The sequence below is a fragment of the Vespula pensylvanica genome, chromosome 3 (genome assembly GCF_014466175.1).
Source record: "Vespula pensylvanica isolate Volc-1 chromosome 3, ASM1446617v1, whole genome shotgun sequence".
Lineage (NCBI taxonomy): Eukaryota > Metazoa > Arthropoda > Insecta > Hymenoptera > Vespidae > Vespula > Vespula pensylvanica.
This window is the reverse complement of record NC_057687.1, coordinates 7,430,906-7,451,814: the sequence shown is the minus strand read 5'-3', so window position 1 is coordinate 7,451,814 and position 20,909 is coordinate 7,430,906. Positions and strand designations below refer to the sequence as shown.

The 20,909-nt window shown below is 27.9% G+C and overlaps 5 protein-coding genes across 13 annotated transcripts; 2 read left to right on the top strand and 3 right to left on the bottom strand.

The window, feature by feature from the left end:
- Nucleotides 1–597: 597 nt before the first annotated feature.
- Nucleotides 598–2,320, top strand: LOC122627714 (CDGSH iron-sulfur domain-containing protein 2 homolog). 2 transcript variants are annotated; one of them, XR_006326921.1, is made up of 5 exons: nt 598–758; nt 950–1,044; nt 1,364–1,480; nt 1,761–1,907; nt 1,987–2,320. XR_006326921.1 is itself a non-coding variant. In XM_043809084.1 (4 exons), exons 1-4 carry the CDS (start codon nt 662–664, stop codon nt 1,845–1,847), a joined length of 396 nt encoding a protein of 131 aa, XP_043665019.1. In that variant the 5' UTR covers nt 598–661; the 3' UTR covers nt 1,848–2,320. The 2 variants fall into 2 exon arrangements, 1 of the variants encoding a protein (XP_043665019.1); XM_043809084.1 differs by having other exon boundaries at nt 1,761–2,320.
- LOC122627712 lies at nt 2,310–7,824 on the bottom strand. 3 transcript variants are annotated; one of them, XR_006326920.1, is made up of 9 exons: nt 7,677–7,815; nt 5,395–5,561; nt 4,451–4,645; nt 4,071–4,343; nt 3,770–3,967; nt 3,344–3,614; nt 3,093–3,165; nt 2,945–3,015; nt 2,310–2,547 (listed from the first exon to the last, which is right to left on the bottom strand). XR_006326920.1 is itself a non-coding variant. In XM_043809081.1 (8 exons), the coding sequence occupies exons 2-8, from the start codon at nt 5,438–5,440 to the stop codon at nt 3,010–3,012; spliced, it is 1,062 nt and encodes a 353-aa protein (XP_043665016.1). In that variant the 5' UTR covers nt 5,441–5,561; nt 7,710–7,824; the 3' UTR covers nt 2,867–3,009. The 3 variants fall into 3 exon arrangements, 2 of the variants coding, with proteins under 2 accessions (XP_043665016.1, XP_043665015.1); XM_043809081.1 differs by lacking the exon at nt 2,310–2,547 and having other exon boundaries at nt 2,867–3,015; nt 7,710–7,824; XM_043809080.1 differs by lacking the exon at nt 2,310–2,547 and having other exon boundaries at nt 2,867–3,015.
- Nucleotides 7,825–10,530: 2,706 nt separating this feature from the next.
- LOC122627678 (STAM-binding protein-like A) lies at nt 10,531–13,400 on the bottom strand. Of its 2 annotated transcripts, none has more exons than XM_043809002.1 (9): nt 12,736–13,400; nt 12,538–12,636; nt 12,241–12,462; nt 11,978–12,163; nt 11,591–11,894; nt 11,393–11,505; nt 11,200–11,302; nt 10,976–11,134; nt 10,531–10,907 (listed from the first exon to the last, which is right to left on the bottom strand). In XM_043809002.1, exons 1-8 carry the CDS (start codon nt 12,876–12,878, stop codon nt 11,069–11,071), a joined length of 1,236 nt encoding a protein of 411 aa, XP_043664937.1. In that variant the 5' UTR covers nt 12,879–13,400; the 3' UTR covers nt 10,531–10,907; nt 10,976–11,068. The 2 variants fall into 2 exon arrangements, with proteins under 2 accessions (XP_043664937.1, XP_043664936.1); XM_043809001.1 differs by having other exon boundaries at nt 11,591–11,897; nt 12,736–13,397.
- A 792-nt stretch (nt 13,401–14,192) lies between these two features.
- Nucleotides 14,193–17,196, top strand: LOC122627675 (sulfite oxidase, mitochondrial). 3 transcript variants are annotated; one of them, XM_043808996.1, is made up of 8 exons: nt 14,193–14,208; nt 14,863–14,934; nt 15,016–15,651; nt 15,786–15,972; nt 16,041–16,166; nt 16,236–16,428; nt 16,500–16,700; nt 16,761–17,196. In XM_043808996.1, the coding sequence occupies exons 2-8, from the start codon at nt 14,894–14,896 to the stop codon at nt 17,060–17,062; spliced, it is 1,686 nt and encodes a 561-aa protein (XP_043664931.1). In that variant the 5' UTR covers nt 14,193–14,208; nt 14,863–14,893; the 3' UTR covers nt 17,063–17,196. The 3 variants fall into 3 exon arrangements, with proteins under 3 accessions (XP_043664931.1, XP_043664932.1, XP_043664930.1); XM_043808997.1 differs by lacking the exon at nt 14,193–14,208 and having other exon boundaries at nt 14,570–14,934; nt 15,804–15,972; XM_043808995.1 differs by lacking the exon at nt 14,193–14,208 and having other exon boundaries at nt 14,570–14,934.
- LOC122627676 (probable proline--tRNA ligase, mitochondrial) lies at nt 17,131–19,166 on the bottom strand. Of its 3 annotated transcripts, none has more exons than XM_043808999.1 (6): nt 18,861–19,166; nt 18,515–18,781; nt 18,161–18,422; nt 17,890–18,071; nt 17,596–17,808; nt 17,131–17,514 (listed from the first exon to the last, which is right to left on the bottom strand). In XM_043808999.1, the coding sequence occupies exons 2-6, from the start codon at nt 18,761–18,763 to the stop codon at nt 17,200–17,202; spliced, it is 1,221 nt and encodes a 406-aa protein (XP_043664934.1). In that variant the 5' UTR covers nt 18,764–18,781; nt 18,861–19,166; the 3' UTR covers nt 17,131–17,199. The 3 variants fall into 3 exon arrangements, with proteins under 3 accessions (XP_043664934.1, XP_043664933.1, XP_043664935.1); XM_043808998.1 differs by having other exon boundaries at nt 18,515–18,766; nt 18,861–19,163; XM_043809000.1 differs by having other exon boundaries at nt 18,515–18,702; nt 18,861–18,969.
- Nucleotides 19,167–20,909: the final 1,743 nt, after the last annotated feature.

Below are 20,909 nucleotides of genomic sequence, written 5' to 3'. Positions count from 1 at the left end.
TCTCTTTCTTCTCCTTCTCTTTTCTCTTACGTATTTCTCTGACCAACCAGCGATATTCCTGTAAAGGAAAACAAACGTATTGTTATGTAGCAGGACCAACGACGTAACAGTATTATGTGATCGACTATTTGAATTCTGTCGGTTCATACCGCGCGTCTTTATCGCGTAATTTCGTTGATATTATTATTATTAATATTATTATTATTATTATTATTATTATTATTATCATTATTATCATTATCATCGTTATTATTATTATTACTATTATTATTAATTATATTCGTTGATACGATCGGATATCGCTTTTATTTTATTTTTAGCAGGTACGTAATGCGAATTTGAAAAAAAAAAGAAAAAAAAAAATAGAATTAATGTAATCTATTTACTTGTAATTTATTTTAAAGTAATAATATTTACGACGATTACGTTCGATATCAATTTTGACGAACATCGAAAACATTATCGGCTTTCGAAATGATAAAACTAACAATAAGAATGTTGAGTAAAGAATTTATAAATTTTTTCTGATAGATACGTCTTTTTTATTATCTTCTTTATTATTTGAAAACCTTCGAGATAATAACCTCTTTCCATAGTTATCTTTAGTGGAACGTTCGAATTGCTATCCCGTGACTTGACTTCGTCAGTAGCGAAAGCAAATATGGAGCCAATAGCTCGTCTTGTGAAAGTATCGTTACCAAATTATTTGGCTGGATTACCGATTCCAGATACGATAGGAGGATGGTTTCGACTCGGTGGTAAGAAATATTAATTATTTGATTCGTTTTATGTCTTCGTTTAGTCGATCGTGTATATTTCGTTTAAATAAAAAAACATTTCGCAAGAGTGACTCTGCAGTAAGGTATCGTGTCGAACGTAATTATACTACTCCGAGTGAAGAAAAAAAAAAGAAGAACGCAAATCAAGATTTTATATATTTGTTTCATAGTGACCGATTGGGCCTCATTGATTCCACCAACCGCTTTATTGGCCGGCATTGGTTATATGTCGTATAAAGCGTTTTGTCCTCATGGCAGACCGAAAGTAAGTAATTTACTTGTTACAAAACAATAAAGAAAATGTTACAACAATATTCTCTACGCAACCTGTATATCATTTAGTTATATTGATTACGTAAGCTCAATTTTACTTTCTATTCTTTAAAACATTCTCGAGATAAGAATTTCTAAATATATAAAGACGACATCGAATGACGTTGATTTATTTGTATACTATTTTTATATAAACTCTGTTAATTTGTTAAATACTATGTGCGTTTATCTTTTTATGATTATCGTGAATAACTATAAAGTGTTAATGCTAATACTGTTAGATATATCCGAGTTATATACTTTTGTTTCAGCCATGTGGTCTAGTAAATCCTTCTATTAAGAAAGATATTAATAAAGTCGTAGATATTATTGATGTCGAAGATATAACAGAAAAAGCTGTTTTCTGCCGTTGCTGGAGGTCTAAAAATGTAAGTGCTTCTGACAATGTTTTTGATATTATGTGTAATCTAACTAAAATATTTGCTATTTATAAAGAGCAACTTTTGTATATGACCTAGTTTATATTCATCTAAGAATTCTAGTTATGAAACTAGTGTTATGTAACAAGTGCAATAAGATTCTTTATCTACAAGTTCTTGTTTTCTGATATAATTTGAAAAAGCTTTTATTAAGTATGTCGTAGAAAGAAGTATATGTAAAAATCAATAAAAAATTAAAGATTATAACAAAAATATTTTCTTATTACAGTGGCCGTACTGTGATGGATCTCATGGACCACACAATAATGAGGTCAACGACAATGTTGGTCCATTGGTCGTGAAGAAAGAGAAATAAATGTAAGCTGTCTGTTATTTAAGTACCGGTTGACACAAATACACTATACTATTCTATATGGTCAGTGAAAACAAATTCTTAAAGGTATGGAATAAGTATTTCACGTATCAAAGGATAAACTATTCATTTTTTTCTGTAGATAGCGCATTATTGTATTATCAAGGATTTATAGAAAAGGTTAACTATCAAGAAATAGGGCGTGCATGTTGTTTACCTGATTGTTGAAAAAGTACAGGAAATAATATATAAATAAATATACAGAGAGAAAAACAGATTGGATATACTAATTTTAAATTATTATTATTGTATGGATTAAGATAATATTATTTGTATTAATTATGTTTTAACTTACACTTTCTTAAAAAGTTTTCTTAATCCTTAAAGCATGTATGTACATATATATAGATTCAGTGATTTGCATAATATTTGGGTAACAGTTGTTTAAATAAAATGTATCTTATATAAAAAAATAACATACATGGTTTATTATTATCTTTGAAATATATACACCTATGAAGCATGCTACAGAAAAAAACAATTTGTTTTTATCGGTAGCATAAATACTATTGTCTTTGTTAATATTATATATCTTATCGATTACACAATTTTGCTTTTAAAGAAATGATCACGTATTCATTAATCATATAATTCTAACATCTAGCATTCACATGAAATATTCACTCGTTGTCTTGTTAGTGTCCTGCATGTAATATAATAATTAATATATAAAACTGTGTATATGAAATAATTATCTTAATTGTATAAACATGACTTTCTATTCTAACGTCAATATTTTAATAATACGACAAAAATAAAATCTTTCCTTAAAGAGAATTTAAATGATATGATTTTACGTAGGAACACGCGTCAACTTACGTAGGAAATAGTAAAGTACGAAAATATTCGAGTGTAATACATCTGTTACAACAAACCGATTAAATACCACACACAAATCGGTTATTATACATATATATATATATATATATATATATATATATATATATATATATATATATGTGTGTGTACATATACGCGATATCACAGATTTTCAAAACTTCCTTTATCCCACGAAACTTGTAATACGAATCGTGAGTTACCTCGTGATCTGCATATGACTCGGCGGACATACATCAGACGATATACCATCCTTGCTTTCCCAAAGTCAGAGCTACAAAAAGTAATACATAGTAAATCCCTTCACAATATTATTAAAAAAAAATATATATATATATATTATAACAGTACCTCAAAATGTCTCAAGTCGTTCGTATCGAATTCCAACTCGTTCACCAATAATTCTCGACGTCCATATTTGCGTCTAAAAAAAAAAAAAAAGACAAAGAAAAGAAAAAAAAAACAGAAAAAAAATTATTACAATCTATCGAGAAGATAATCGATAAGGAAAGAATAAAAATATCGTTATGAATATAAATAATTCAAACTATCTGCAAGATAAGATGTTATACAAATATATATGTGAATCATATTGCTCTTACTCGAGATATTGCTTCCAGATAACCATACTGATATATCCAATAATGATCACAACAGCAAATGTGATAGCTGTTACCAATGCAATAATACCAGGTGGCATACTTCCACTGCTATCTTCTTTATTGATAGATTCTTTGCTTTTCAGGCTTAATCCTACGTGTTCTACTTCTTTTTTCTTTTCTAACATCACAGTACTGTTTTCAACTTTTATCTGATCCTTCTCAGAAGATACGGTGGTTATCTCGGAGGACACGTTAGTTATCTCGGAGGACTCTAAAAAAAATAATAATCTCGTTTGCATAAATATATATATATATATATATATATATATATATATATATATACATACGCCACCAATATGCATCGTATCGTTTAAAAATAAATGTTAATACGAGCACAAAAGTAAAAATTGAATTATCTTCACGTACTTGATATCATGCTTGTCTCCGTGGTCGCGTTAGTCAATTCAGGAGGAATTGTTTCGTACATCGTTGCTTTTAATTTATCGATAACGTCATTATCGGCCTTTTTTGTGTCATTACTTACGTCCTTGGAGACTGGAATAATTTTTGATGAAATAACATTGTCTGCAGTGACGCTTTTTGATGTGGTCGAAAATGCACTTTCTATAAATAAAAAAAATAAAAGAAAGAAAGAAAGAAATGATCAACCTGTCTCGTTTATCAATTCAATCCAAATGTCATCGTACAATTAGAAAATTTTATTTACCTAAGACAGTGTTATTAACGGATGAATTAATTTTTTCCTGCTGCACCGTTTCAATGGTGGTAACGTCATCTTCGTCGCGTGGAGTTACGCAACACTGATTCAAATTCTTTTGCTCTCCGGTAAAATCGTTTAGTTTTTGAATCTCAGTTACTTCATTAATTGGCGTTGTTTCTTCGACTGGTCGTTTCGTCGTATTTTGACGAGTATGATTCAGTACAATCGGCGATTCGCTTACATTCTGCAACGTTGGGGGTAATCCCTTCGTTGATGATGCTGTTTTGATAAGATAATAAAAACTATCAACGAAAGAAAAATTTTATAGACGATATTCATTAAATTGAGAAATCTTTTTATCGGTGTATTGATCACGCGTTACATACCCCTTTCATTCAAGAACGTATCTTGATTTTCCTTGACGATCGTCGAATTCCTTTCAATGTCCTTAAGAGATTCTTTCTGATGATCCGTCTGATTTTTTTGATCCATATGCTGTGTATTCGTTTGATTTATATTTTTTACATCGGTTAAGATAGCTTTATTTTCCGATTCAATGGGAACCGTAAATGCTAGGTTTACTAAAGAAGAAAAGGAATACGTAGATAATTTGATAGTAAAAATTAAGTGGTAGGAATTGAATTTGATTAATACAGAAGTTGAATTAAATTAATAAAAGAAGAGACATGAGAACAATTCTATTCGTAAAGAGAAAGAAAGAGGAGGGAGATAAAGATATGTTATTATGATCCATCTTTCACACGATTCGTTTTTATCGTTCCTTCTAACGTACGTTTATTGTTCATTTAGAATTACCATCTAATTTACATCTAATGTTCGAATCATATATTGCGAAATCGTTAAACGTTCTTCTCTTTTTTGTTAGTACTATACAAAGTCTATAGCTTTTTATCATACAAAAACGTTTTTATCCGTTTATAAGAATGATCGAAGGATGTGTTTAGAATTCTTTAGAATCAATTTATCGTACGCGATTATTACAACATTTTTTTTTATAAATTTTGAATTTTATCGATTTATGAAACATGAAAAAAATATATATATACATACAAATATTAAACATCTTTTTGGTTCGATTTATTCAACGCGATAAAAATAAAATTTCGATTTTCGTATCTTAAAATCAAGACCATCAATCATGAACACTCTTATTGAACGGATATATAAGATCGTTATCTCTGTTAGTTTTATAAAAAAAAAGAAAAAAGAAAAAAAAATATATTCAGAACTCTCTTTACAATAGAAATATCAAACATAAAAAATAAATATTTCAATCTTCCTTTGATTGAATCGAAACTATCGATCTTACCAAACATCAACACAGCAAGTAAAATCTTCAACGATAACTGAAACATGTTTGTCCAATTTGTTCAATCGTTCAAAAGTTCTGGATAATCAAAATTCGATGACAATGATGAACTATAATCTCTTTCTTGTTTGTTGCTTTATCACACGGTTATTTACCACGATCAAATCCTGTAACCAATCACATTTATATATATATATATATATATATATATATATATATATATATATATAGATAGATAGTATACATATATATATTTTTTAATATATAGTATATATATTTAAAAAAATAAAAAATATAAATATAAAAGAAAAACAGAAGAACAAATATTATATATATATATATAACTTTTAATAAAAAATACTAAATATATTTTACTATTCACTATAAGAACACGCATAATATTTTTCTCTTAAAAAAATACATTTACATATGGCTACTTTTTTTCTTCTTGTGTTATTTCAGCGGAAAATTACGGGTAGCATATACACCGTCGAGGTCGCGGTCATGCGATCGATCTGTATTTATTAATAACGAATTATGCTGGTCTATGCTCCATCTAAATAGTTACATCGACTAACTACATTCTTATATTTCCTTTCCTACTTTCTTTTTATTTATTTATTTATTTATTTTATTTTTAATAATTCTAATCTCAATAACAACGTTCTTCAATATTGTAATGATGTTCGATATCGTCAAATTATATAATATTGAACATGTTAGTACTTATATATAATGATATATGAATCATATTAATCGTTATCCAAAAAGTTCGTAATTAAGAAAAATACATTTGTTTTTCGTTTTCTTTTCTTTTACTGTATTTTATTAGTAGAACAGAGGAAGAAAAAGAAACATAATTATCCTGTTATCGAAGAAAATACTCGATGGGATTTTTAGAAAAGAAGATAATATATTATTGCCCAAATAACTGATAACAGTCGCTTAAGTATCATCAAAATATTTTTTATCTTCTATATACATATATATACATAGCTATATATATGTATGAATGTGTATATATATATATATATATATATATATCGCCATCTTTATTCTTTCTCTACACTGATTAAAATAAAAAAGAAAGAAAGAGAGAGAAAACTGCAAAGCTCGATTTACATATTTTTAAAAGAAATAAATGACTGATGACTATAACTTCGTTTTAAAATTATACATAATATGTCATTCATCAAAAGCTAATATTTTCTTATTAACATCTACGATCGCTCTAGAAATCTTTAAAAAGCACGTGCCTTACGCGCCATTCGACGGGTTTAACCCGATTACGTAAAACTTATTCATACAGAACCGTTTTATGTTTTCTTTCGAATAATTTTATTTTTATGAATAATTTTATATACACTTTAATTAGAAATATTTTTCTTTATAATTACACGACGAACACGTAATCTTTCATTTTTACGATCTTTCAATGTAAATAATTCGATTAACCTAAAAAGTGAAAACAAATGTTTTTGCATTTTTTTTGTCATAATTTAAATTAAATCGATATATTAAACAAACATAAGCACACGCGCGTACATATACATACATATATTTCTTTTCTCCAATCACATATGTGTATATATGTATAATTTCGATGATCGTGGAAAAAGAAAAAATAAATTATTGCACACACCATAATTCACGCACGAAATTTTTTCCATCGTAAACAAACACACGTGTGTACACACACGTACGCATAAGTACACGCATACATAAATACACGTTATCACGTACAAAGGGGGAACAAAAGCACTCTAATTTTACATCGAAATTACCGAACCTATTTTAAAAGAGAATGAAAGAAAACACGGAAAAAAGGGCGAACAAAAAATGGCGCGCAATTTGAAAATGTACAAAGACAGAAAAAAAGGAAAAAGAAAATAAAACGCGAACAAAAGAAAACAACAAAAATAAAAATAAAAACAAAAGTATTTCGTGATCGTCTTATACATCTGATACTGAGTCACAAACAGAAATACTTCGTTCGTTCGTTCGTACGTACGTACGTACGTACGACATACATACCTATATACATACATATTAGAAACAATGCAGCCATATTAGAAACAAATTTTTTTATTTAAAAAGAAAAGAAAAAAAAGATGTTTATTAATGAAATCTTTTCGATAAATGAACTATTAGCATATAATGGTAACAACGCGTCATCACACGCACGAACATGTACACACACATACAAACACACAGACACGTATCTCTAACCAAGGAGATAAAAAAATATATCGAAGAAAAAAAAAGATAGAAAGAATTCTTACTTCCGGGTTTAAAATATGCATGGAAGCACAAACCGTGTAAATAATTATAGATAACTTGATGTAGATTCCATTCCTCACGTGTTATTCCGCAACACAACGAATAACGAGTTTGGACGAAAATATACTTAACGGAAACACTTCTTTCTCGATGCAAAAGCAATCGCAAACTGAACGTCGGAAAACCACGGGAGTATCAACGTCGTAACGTTGAGAGGATAGAATAGAAGAAGGGGAGAGAGAATGTTATACGACGTGTTCTTGGTTTGTATGCATAGTATCACAGATACACAAACACATATATCGAGCCTGTATTTTGTACTCACATATATATTACATACACCTTTGGGATCTCTTTTCTCAAAGTATTTCCCGTAACACGCGATCTTAATTAATAAATTGTTAAGAAATTATATGATGAATTTTTTTAATAAAATAATTAATGCGTATATATATGTATGTAATTTATTTTTAAATATATAATTATATATTATATATTAAACATTTGTTTATTAAATTTGTCTATTTAATTATTAAGTATTTTCGTATTTATAAATTATCGTTAGAAATTTATATTTATTACATTTATTTATGTAATTATTTATTAAAAATGAAAAATGTAATAATAAACAAATTCATATACATATATTATATATTACGTAAATACGTACATAGATATATTTTTTTAAATTTTCATTCAATCAAAATTTTGTTTCATATCATGATGAAATATATCGAAAATTTACGATGACCGAAAGTTATTCTTTGTTCTCGTTTTTCAAAATATAATATTGCGTTTCGTTATTACCAATTGACACACACACACACATAAAAGTTCTTGCTACGTAACGTGTATTACGAACGTCATATAACGTACGAAGAAAATTCAAAATGCTTATCCTTCCCGCTTTTCTTTTTTCAAGATGGTGGATTGCTTAGTAAGGTAAGTATATATGGAGGGGGAAAGAAAGAATGATTTAGTAGGGCGAATGCAAAGTATTTGACAAAAAAAGAGAAGGGTGTTGTGTGTTCCGTTTCTTTTTTTTACGGAGCTACAAATAGCACATATACATATGTACATATATATATATATATACGTGTAGACATATATATACTGCATACAATAAATATATGTGTATATATATATATATATATATATATATATGTATATACGTATACGTGTATTACTATATAGAATTTATGGAACGTAACGTACGTCATCATGGGAATAAATTTGAATCGAAGGCCCTGGAGACTTAACGTACGTCATCTTCCATTTTAAGAAATAAACTTCCAAGTAAATGTTTCATTCAATAAATTTCATTAATCAGTTTCATGCATCGACTGTCATGCTATGTAGATGATTCTTCTAAGATTCCGGTTTACATACTGACAAAAAATACGTTAACGCCATGCCCTCGTTTTCCTTTCACTGTTCTATGTAAAATGGATACGTTTGATCGAACTAGAACGTATTCATTTAACGATAGAAAAATACTATGGTTTCGCTTCGGATAATAAATTCTTTTTAAAAACTTTCTTCTCTGGTTATTAATTCAATATTATGTGATGAAGAATTTCAAATAATTGGCGGGAAAGTACAAGAAAGTATTTATGATGATACGATATTGTAAGATCTTTGATAACAATATTATATTAAATTTTCAATTTGAATATATATTGTATTTGTATGTGTGTGTATATGTATGTATGTATATATACTGCGTGGTAATAGATTGACCCTGCTACAGATGAAATCTTATTAAGCGTGAAACCCCTCAAAGTACTTAGGTAGGTAATTCGATATATGTGCAAGAAGTGAATGGGAACCAAGACGTAGTTTTATTGCTTTGTATTTAGCAAAGAAAGTAGATATTATCCGGGAACAGAAAAAGTCCGGCATTCTCACGAAATGCATGGATAATAGTAGTCTGGTCCTTTTAGGTAATGTCATTTTTTTTATCTTATTGTTGGAAAAATAAAACATAAAAAAAGAGAACTATCTTTTCTATTATTATATTTATTATTACATTTTAGATTTAATCGATCGATTATTCTTTTTTTTTTATAATTATATTAAAATAATGATCTGAATATATTCAATGAATATCGTTATGCGCATATATATATATATATATATGTATGTATGTATGTATGTATATATATATATACACGACAAATAAATAAATAAATAAATATATATATCGTTTATAACGTTATTGTTTATGCGTTAAATCATGATTTAATAGAACACTTTCGATTGTAACGTTTATAACTTTAGGCTCACATTGTAAGACGTTATATTAATTATAATTTTTTTTTTTTTTTTTTACTACAAACAAATAAATAAATATTGCAGATTCCTAAATATAGATTCATAAATATATATATTCCTATATATAGATATATATTATAAATTTATATATATATATATAAATTTAATATATATATATATACACACACATAAACTTATCTAAATTTTTAAAACATAAGCACTTTTTATTATTGCTATTCCATTTATCGATTCTTATTACAATTTTAAATAAACGAAATCCAAGTTTAGACATCTCCAAGCTAAAGCACAAGATATTGTATAGCATATTCTTAAAGTATAACTCTATAGTATAATGTACAATAATACAAAAATGTAGAAGTGAGTGCGTATATATTTTAAATTATGGCTTTTAACGTAAGTAACATTGTATTTTTTTTCTTTTTTTTTTTTTTTTTTCAATGAATTATTTATTCTGGATCATAAGTAGTAGTATTTTGCTAATTGTGATATAAATATCTTTAATGAACTTTAAAAAATAATTATTGATACTAATTGTAAGATGTCTGATTATAGATATTATAATTAATATGAAGCACTATGAACACCATTATTTTTTTTTCAAAGGCACAGTAAACTTATGTGTATATATAGATAAAGCTTTATACGGAGAGAACAATATTCATATAAAATTTAAATTCATTTTTTACTACAGCAAAGTTATTTGAAGATATTACTTGTTCAATTTGGATATTATTGTTAATGCTCTATATATAAATGCACTTTTTAAACTGGCTAAAATTTCATAATATTCATTTTATAGTTTACAGTGAAAAATATCTATTAATTTTGTATATTTAATGCTCAAAGTAGAGCGATAATATTTCAGAGATAGTTAAGAAGTCAGTGTTCAATACTTCTTCACATTGAAAGCTGTCTGTATATCAATCACCTAGATACACCTTTAACAATAGAAATTTACATCAATGAATGAACATAAAAGATATCAAACAAGAAAGAAAATACCTACACGATCTTTAAGATAATGCAATTTGTAATCTTGCAGGAATTTATCAAAACGTATTTGTATACGTTAAATTTGATTCTAAACAGTTCAAAGATGTCATTTTCTTCTTAAATCTATTACTTCCACAGGTGCATTTGGATTTAGCTTACAATGTTTTGCTTTCTAAAAATGAAACAAAAATTTAAAAATTATTATATATGAAAATAATGATCGCTTAATACACCTACCATATAAAGCGCAGGCTCTGTTGGATGAGGATGAAAACCGGTCTCTCTGCAATTAGCTATATAATCTAGACCATATTCTGGAGTCAAAATAAAGAAAGCTGTCCTATATGAACATATTAGATATTATAAATATATTTGTATACAAAAGAGAATTATAAGATATAATTTTTAACACAATCTCATTATTGCTTACTCATCATATTTGGGTGCACAAACAATAGCAATTGCCTCTGCCATCATAAGTTGATAAGAACAATGAGTGTGAAGATCCACACTAGATAGAAAAGCTGTTTGAGTAGGATGCGTCTATAAATCATAAAAATTTCAATTTTCGTTAAAATATTATTAATTACATACGTAAAATATTATTAATATTATATTTTATACATACATGTATCCATCCAAGAGTAATCAAATTATGATGATCTTGAAAATCAAAAATATCCTCTTCATTGAGTGTTAAACAGGAATCAGGAGAACCTGTTTGTTGTGGAATTAATAAATGAGTGATCAACAATTTATTTTGTTCCAATTTTCCTGTTAGTATGCCACATGTTTCTTTATTATTTGTTGTGTTACTAAATGCTAGCGCAAGGAAATTTTCTATCAGTTTGCTAGGCAAAACAATATCACGTAATTGGCCACTATCACCCAAAAGTATGGTAGGCTTTGTTGAACGATCCACCGTAGGTATACTGCTAATAGATAATCTTGATGTGATAAAACGATTTAAAATGTTATATATGTATATTTATGTATGAATAGAGGTGATACTTACTTATCCTTTAAAGATTGAGGTCTACTAGTTATGGATAAACTTGTCGGTGGCTTAAGACTTGGCGTGGGCAACTTTACGGATCTTGTATCATCAGTTGTCACCACTAACGTACTTGCAGCGATCTTAGCAGCTTTCACAGCTTCTAATGCTGCTAATTTGTTTTTTCTTTCCTCTTCTTCTTTTAATCTACATAAGTGATAAAATATATTAATATATATGATGATAAATTTATTATGCATAAAAATAAAATATATTGATTATACCTCTGCTCTTCTTCTTGTTTTAATCTCTCTGCATCTGCTTTTTCAGCTTTTTTCACATCTTCCAAATATTTATCTAATAAAGCTTGATACTGTTTCAATAATTGTTTCTTTAATTCCTCTGCTTTTGGAATAACTTCCCGCAATTTTTGCTTATTCATCGCTTTATCTTTTGCTGTTACCATATGATACATCTGATGATGCTGCATTTTTTCTACAAAAAGCCTAAAAAGAATCTTCCTCTAAACCAGTGAAATCTCTTTTCTATTATAGTATCTAATAATATATACAAAACCTTACGTTATAAACTTTAGATATAAATGATATGCTTCTTCATAGTTGCCCTCATTGACATATACATCAGCTTGTGTGATCATTTGTATTCCAGAACGATAATATCTAAAAATCATATACAAATATATAGATAGTACATATACAAGTGTATAAAAGTATAAAACTGTCGCTTTACGGAATGTAATTTTTTATTATTCAAAATACCTATGAGGTGGAATGTTGTGATTTATTTTCACTCTAGAAGCTTTCTCAGAGAGTATTTTCAAACGTGTTTCCGGATCCAATATTCCCTCCGCTTTATACAGAGACTGTGCTGTATGCTTACTTTCTGATTTATTCCTCTCCATTTTAAAAAGGTTACGTTAATTTAAAAAAACGTATCAGGTGTACGATCTACGTATAGAAATACGTATGCTAAAGGAATGTGATCATAGAACGAAATTATAGGGAAAAGAAAAAAAAAAAAGAATGAATTATATACGAATATATTTATAAGGACAAGATAACTATATGAAACAACTGCTATAGAATATAATCGTCTAATAAATCGAAATAAAAATATTTAGAAACGATGACGTTCATTATATCGATGAAAAGATCTGAAAGATATAATTAGTAAGATAAGCGTTTGACACGATTAAAGAAATACGTAAACTCTCTAATAAATTCAGATAAATTGAATGATATAGCAGCGTCTGTTATCAAAGAGCATAGAAAAAATATAATATAGATCTGACAAGCGCGCGCAACAAACTTATTTTTTTCTCCTTTATCATTAAAACATTACGTTCTACGTTACCGACAATACATGGATAAGAACAAATAATAGCGCTGTTGATAACAGAAGATCGAATGACGAATATAACGACGATATTATTTTTCTTCAAAGATCAAAACTAACTAATTATTTCAACTATATTTTTATAAACAATTTTTGAGAAAAAGTTAATTTTTATTTATATGGGAGCCAATCGTTATTAAATTGTAGAGAAATATTTCGAACAATAAAATGATTAACCAATATCTAGATCTATGAGTTTTGGTTATGAATAATCATTATAGATGAACAAAATTTTGTTGGTTATTGGTAACCATTATAAACGATAGAAATAATTTTTGGTTATGATTAAGCATTATTGACAACGGGAACTGTTTTCGATCACGAATAACCATTATCGATAACAAGAGTTTCGTTTTAATAGGAATAATTGAATGACGAGACTTTTTTATCGATAATTGATATCGATGATAGTAGTTTTCTTTTTTTGCTGTATTTGATATCGCACATTTCATTTTACTTTAATATGTCTCTTTATCGACATCTTTTTTTTTTTTGCATTTATTGATTCCATAGTATATTTTTAAGAGCTTCTTGAAATTGATTTTTTCTGGCTCATCATTCGAAGAAATCAATCAACTTCCATTTTTTTTTATTAATTCTTTTAAACATGACTTTTATATTGTAACGATTGCCTTAAGAATTGAATAAATTAATAAGAAAATTATATTACTTAAAATAATTAAATGATATTTATGTTATATATAACACGTATCTGTTGGTAAGATAGAAATCTGTCGTTTGACCCGATCAATAAAATCGGTAGTTATTATTAGAGACTAAGAATGTATTGTGAGAATTAAAGAAAATAAAATTGTAAATACCTTTTAATTGAATTGGTTCGTAAATTTGTATCTCCTTGTTATTTTTAACGAGCCAATCATTTTACATTATTGTAAATCAATGGACCAATAAAATGTGTTCTTTGAGTTGTATTCATATCGCTTAGATTTATTTAAAATTCAAAATATTTTATACTTATCTGAGAAGACGTTGATTTTCGTTATCAGTGTGATAGCTCGATCGATCTTTTATAGATTATATTTCTTTTTGTTATGGATATTTATAATTAATATCTCGGGAATATTTCTAACGAAGTACTCGTACGAACTGCTGAATAAAACAGCTGATTACTAAGTGTTAGTTAATAGTTTCTTGTATGTATTCGTGAGTGTATATAAGATAAGTAAAAAAGATTACTACAAATGATTGAAAAAAAATCATACATATTTAATCGATTATTTGTATGAAGAAATTGATAATAGGATAATTTTATGATACTTCACGGTTTCATCTTATAACGTATAAATGAACATATGCTGAAACCGGATATTTTTTTAAATAATTACGAAGAAATATTTTCATGTATCACAGATAAGGATATATCTGAAACACATTGACCTTTATTTTAACTTATATAAAGTGTTTTATTCAATAACTGTGTAATATTAAAAAATGCAAGTTTAACATTATTGTTACTTGAAATATTTCAGATGTTAACACATCTTCGTTTTTTTTTTCATTATGACATTACACTCAAAGCTTTTTTATAATGCAAGACGAAGGTATTAATTCTTGCGTTTCTTTTTTTTTTTGTTCCATATTTAAATTTTTCATGTGATAATTATTGTTTGTTTTTGTTTCAGATCTGAAATAATATTGTCTAGATTATTTGTAGCTGATCAAATTAATGCATACAAACATACTTTTCAACAAAAAGACAAAATATATACGAATGGAAAGGAATCTAAAAATTATTCTAGAGTAAAATATGTAACCGGTTTTGTGATCACTGCTTCGCTCTTAGGTATATATTTTTATAATTCATCGCAAGAAAAAATACAGACATTTAAACAAACCAACGATATAGAATGTGGAAAGTTAAGAAAAGATTTTAAAACGTACACATTAGAAGAAGTGGGGAAACATTATAACAAAGAAAATCGTATTTGGGTAACTTATAAAGAAGGCGTATATGATATTACGGATTTTGTCGAGCAACATCCAGGTGGTTCTTCCAAAATCATGATGGCAGCTGGAAGTTCGATAGAACCATTTTGGTTGATTTTTGCTAATCATAACACACCAGAAATATACGCTCTCTTAGAATCTATGAGAATTGGTAATATATCTAAAACAGATGCCAAGTCTATTATTAGCGATTTAAATGATCCATATGCGAAAGAACCTTCTCGACATAGAGCTTTAAAGATCAATGGACATAAGCCCTTTTGCGCAGAGACACCATCTTCTTTATTAATTGAAAGCTTTCATACACCAGCGTAAGTATAAAAATTGTCAATATTTCTTTTTGAATCTTTCATAGATATACTAGTTGTTCGATAAACTACTTTATTTGAAAAACTGGTTAAGATAATAATTTTGTATAAGAGTACAAAAGTATTTTATATTTTAGAGATCTTTTTTATGTTAGAAATCATCTTCCTGTTCCTGAGATAGATTTAAAGACTTATGTGGTAGACATAGCTATAGAAGAAAATACAAAAAAAACATTAGATTTCGAAGCAATAAAAAAATATCCAAAATATACAGTTACCAGTGCTATAATGTGTGGTGGAAATAGACGTTCGGAAATGGCAGAGGTTTTCTTTATTCTTTATTAAATCTTATCTATGTTAATTAAAGATTATATGAATATATTTTTGAACAGGTAAAACCATTAAAAGGTCTTAGTTGGGGTGTAGGTGCTGTCGGTAATGCCACTTGGTCAGGAGCACGTTTGTGTGATATATTAAAAGATTTAGGTATAAATGAAGAAGATTATGATCATGTACAGGTACTTTCATTTTTTAGAAATATCAATTTTTTTTATAGCTTTCAATTTTTATCTTTTCCAACGTGTTAGTTTGAAGGTCATGATGTAGATCCATCAGGAACGCCATATGGCGCAAGTATTCCTATTAGTAAAGCCATGGATCCTAGAGCAGATGTATTATTAGCATACGAAATGAATGGACAGCCTATACCAAGAGATCATGGGTTTCCAATTAGAGTAATTGTTCCAGGAGTCGTAGGTGCGAGAAATGTAAAATGGCTTGGTATGTGGACGAACAATTTTGATCCAAATTTTGATCAACATTTTTTATTATTCTCTCTCCTCGATTTGCAGACAAAATAATTATTTCTAAGATAGAAAGCCAATCACAGTGGCAACAAGGTGATTATAAAGCTTTTTCACCTAATACTGATTGGGATAATGTAGATTTTTCAAAAGCACCAGCTATACAAGAGATGCCTGTTATTTCTGCTATTTGTAAGCCAGAACAATCAGAAAAAGTTAAGATAAAAGATGGCAAAATAGACGTAAAAGGTATTATGTTTATGAAAGAAAAATATGAATGAGTTTCTTATCATTTAAATAATTTTCTAGGATATGCATGGTCTGGTGGAGGTCGGAAGATAATCAGAGTTGATGTAACATGTGATAAAGGAAATACTTGGCATACTGCTGATCTCATAGAACAGGATCTTAATGCTAAAGAGGGTAGATATTGGAGTTGGACATTATGGAGTATTAATCTTCCTGTTGATACAAAATTAAAGGAAGTAGAGATTTGGGCTAAAGCCGTCGATTCGTCCTATAATGTTCAACCGGAAACAGTAAAAAATATTTGGAATTTACGGGGTTTCTTGTGTAATGCATACCACAGAGTAAAAGTTCAATTAAACTAATCCGTGACAGTAATACGATTAGAAGATATAAAATGTTTTTCTGATTTTTTAAAAATAATTAATGCTTGTTTTGTATTATACATGTATTATTTTATAATATCTACAAAAAATAATAATTTTTATCAAAATGCATATTGCTACGGTCTACTTTCTTGTAACAAAATATTTTCGGATTCTCTAACATCACTGTTCATAAAATAATCGTTTATACCCTCTAAAGTTAAATCGTGATATTTGTTGTTATAAACATCATAAAGTTCAAACGTTGATTTTGATATTACAGATTTACCAAGAATTATAGCATAAGGAAATCCAGTGTTCCGTACATATAATAAACGTTTACCTATTGTTAAATCTGTTCTGTCATCAAGTATTGCGTCTATACCTAATTTACATAAAATATCGTATATCTGTTCGACATAAGATGACGCAATTTCTTCTTTGCTTCCTTTCTGTAACATGTATATACTATTATAATTTCATTTATAAGCAAGATATAAAATTTACCCTTTTCCTTTTTTCTAATAAATTACCTTTGGTGGTATGATACAAACTGTAAAAGGTGCCAAATTTTTGGGCCATTTTAATTCTTCATTCGTTGAAAGAATTTCAGCTGCTGCAGCCATAATACGACTTAAGCCAATTCCAAAACAGCCCATTACAAGAGGTTTTTCTATATTATTATCTTTATAGAATGCATTTAATGGTTTTGAATACTTTGTATCCAAGAGGAAAGTGTGTCCAACCTGAATATTTAAGATATGCAATAAAACTTTGATATATCAATAAACAAGTAAATTTTATATGCTATTATTTTTAATAAATACCTCAACAGCATTATGTACTTGTAACTTTTTGCTGCAGTGTGGACACACAGATTGCGTAGATACATTTTTATTTACACAATAGTTACAAGATTGACACGACAGAATAACATCTTCTCCGATCTCAGATAAATACTGATACTCGTGAGATAAACAACCACCGATAGATCCTGTATCACCTTCAGCTATAGAAAATTAAATATCACCGAGATATATATAATGAAATTTTTCATAAAATTATAAAATACTTTCTTTTACAGATACATTAAATTACCTTTTATGTACTCCATTCCAATTTGATTAAAAATTTTATCATAAGCCTCGCATACAATATTATATGTATCTTTAGCATCGTCTAAATTGACATTAAACGTATACAAATCTTTCATAATAAATTCTCTACTACGTAATAAGCCTAGACGCGGTTTCATTTCGTCCCTCCATTTGCTAGAAATTTGATATAATTTTAGAGGTAACATCTTGGAAGATAAAGGGCCAAGATTATGTATTAGATCGCATATCGCTTCTTCAAAAGTCTGCAATGGAGTTTATACCTGCTTGAAACATTAGACTTACATAATATTCACTTTAGTATTATCATGAAACATAAATGTTTTAAAACGCTTACTGGACTAAGAACGTACTGCTTATTGTATCTATCCGTTAGACTAAATAATTCATTTTTATCAGGATCATATCTCTTAGTCTTCTCTAATAATTTAACTGATGTTAAAGAAGGTAACAATATTTTCTGTGCTCCAATGTTCATCATCTCTTTATCAATAAGAGCTGTAAGTTTATCCAACACTCGTAATCCTAATGGCAATAATACATGCATTCCTCTATTAACTGATTTGATAATTCCACTATTGATCATATTCTAAAATAATTCAAGCTTAAGAATTAATAAATATAGAAAACAATATGTATTGTTAAATATCTTATATATATGTATACTATATAAAAATATGTACCACATAACCTCTCGAAACTTCCGTCTTTTCGAGTGCGTTTGGTAACGTAGTATACACTGAACGAAATAATTGGGATACTTTACTTAATTTGTAAAGTTTTGTATTCGCCATTATTACTTTTATAAATCAACAATATTATACGATGAATCGAATGGCATAGATTCGTTAGATCATGTTATAAATAAAGCCGGCGGACGTTGTACGGTCGCTAGTGTCTCATATATTTACATTTTACGAAGAAATTCGTCAATGAAAAATACCTCGAATAGATCGTATCGTCACGAGTCTAAGTAAGAGTTAATCAACGTTATCTTACATTATCGCGAAAGGATAAATAATATCATTTTCAAAATTAAATAATGTCATTAAAAAAAAAACGCATTTTTCGAAGTATATATATATATATATATATATATATATATATATATATATATATATATATATATATATATATATATATATATATACGCCGTATCTTCGATAATTGAACAAGCGATCATTTAATTTCTTGAAAATTAATACTTTCGGTAATTTTATATTTATTTAAATAATACCTATACTTGAATAAACTAATATTTAAACAATAATAAATTCGTTTAAACGTTACAGAGTTAATTACTCGCATTAAATATAAAATAGTTTTCGTTTAATATTTAAATAGGTTAAATTTTGAATACGATATTGCCTTAGTTCAATATAACAACAACGATAAACCTTTAATTGACTTTATTGATATCGTTTCAGTTCTCCTTTATACTCCGACGAGTAAGTATCGAAGCTCTCTGTTTCTACACGTGAATACTTAAAAATTAATATTTTCGATAATTTTATATTTATTTAAATAATATCGATAGTTGAATAAATTAATATTTAAACAATAGTAAAATTGGTTAAACATTATCCGGTTCGGAATACGTAATAAATATTAAAATAATTTTAATTCTTTTTCTTTCAAATATAAATTATGATCTGCGTTTGTTGATTACGTGTAAGATCAATAGAAACAAACCTTTGATTGACTTTGGTAGTTATCGGATCAGTTCTCATTTGTACTCCGACGAATAAACATCGAAGATCTCTCGTTTTAAACGCGACAACTTCAGAGTTCATATTTTTGTTAATTTTAGATTTATTTAAACAATATAAAAGTACGCGAAGTTAAATAAATTAATATTTAAACAATAGTAAATTCGATTAAAATATTACATGTCTCGAATATAATTTTAAATTATTTTTTGTTAGATGTAAATATGGAATTGGCGGTTCTTGGTTATGTGTGACGTCACGAATTGAATATTTGATCGACTTTGATCGTTAGCGGATCAGTCTTACTTCGTGTTTCGACGAGTGAACATCGAAGATCTGTCAAGACGTTTTTGTTGCAAGTATCAACGAAGACTTAAAGTAAGTATATTTTTATATCACACATTTTTTAAATAATTTATACGGTTTCTTATCGTAACAATGATATTGATTATTTTTATTGTTTTTTTTATGTTCTTCTTTTTTAACTATCGTCAAAGTCACTTATAATACCAAACACAACAAATGGTTGCTTATCTCAATGTTTTTTTTTTTTTTTTTTTCAATTACAGAAAATTATTTCATTTTAGAATTAAATTGTGAGGTGGGGATAATTTTTTTTCGTGAACCAACAACAAAGTCGAGTCTTTGACCAACTTATACAATTCCTGGTTCAGTTGTGCGTTGGACTTCGACCAGTGAACTTAGAAATTTTCGCGAATGCCATTCGTGCAAGTATTAACGAACAGTTAATTCAAATATACAACAGTTTATTTGATTTTAGACTTACATGCGAAGTGGGGATAGTCGGCTTTGAATGACGAAAACAAAGTCGCGCCTTCGACCAACTTATACAGTTCCTGGTTCAGTTGTCCGTTGGACTTCGACCAGTGAACTTAGAAATTTTCGAACCTTTGAAGGACTTTGAAAATCTATCTCCACGACTGGACTTAGAAATTTTCGAACATTTGGGGGACTTTGAAAATCTATCTCCACGAGTGGACTTAGAAATTTTCGCACGATGCC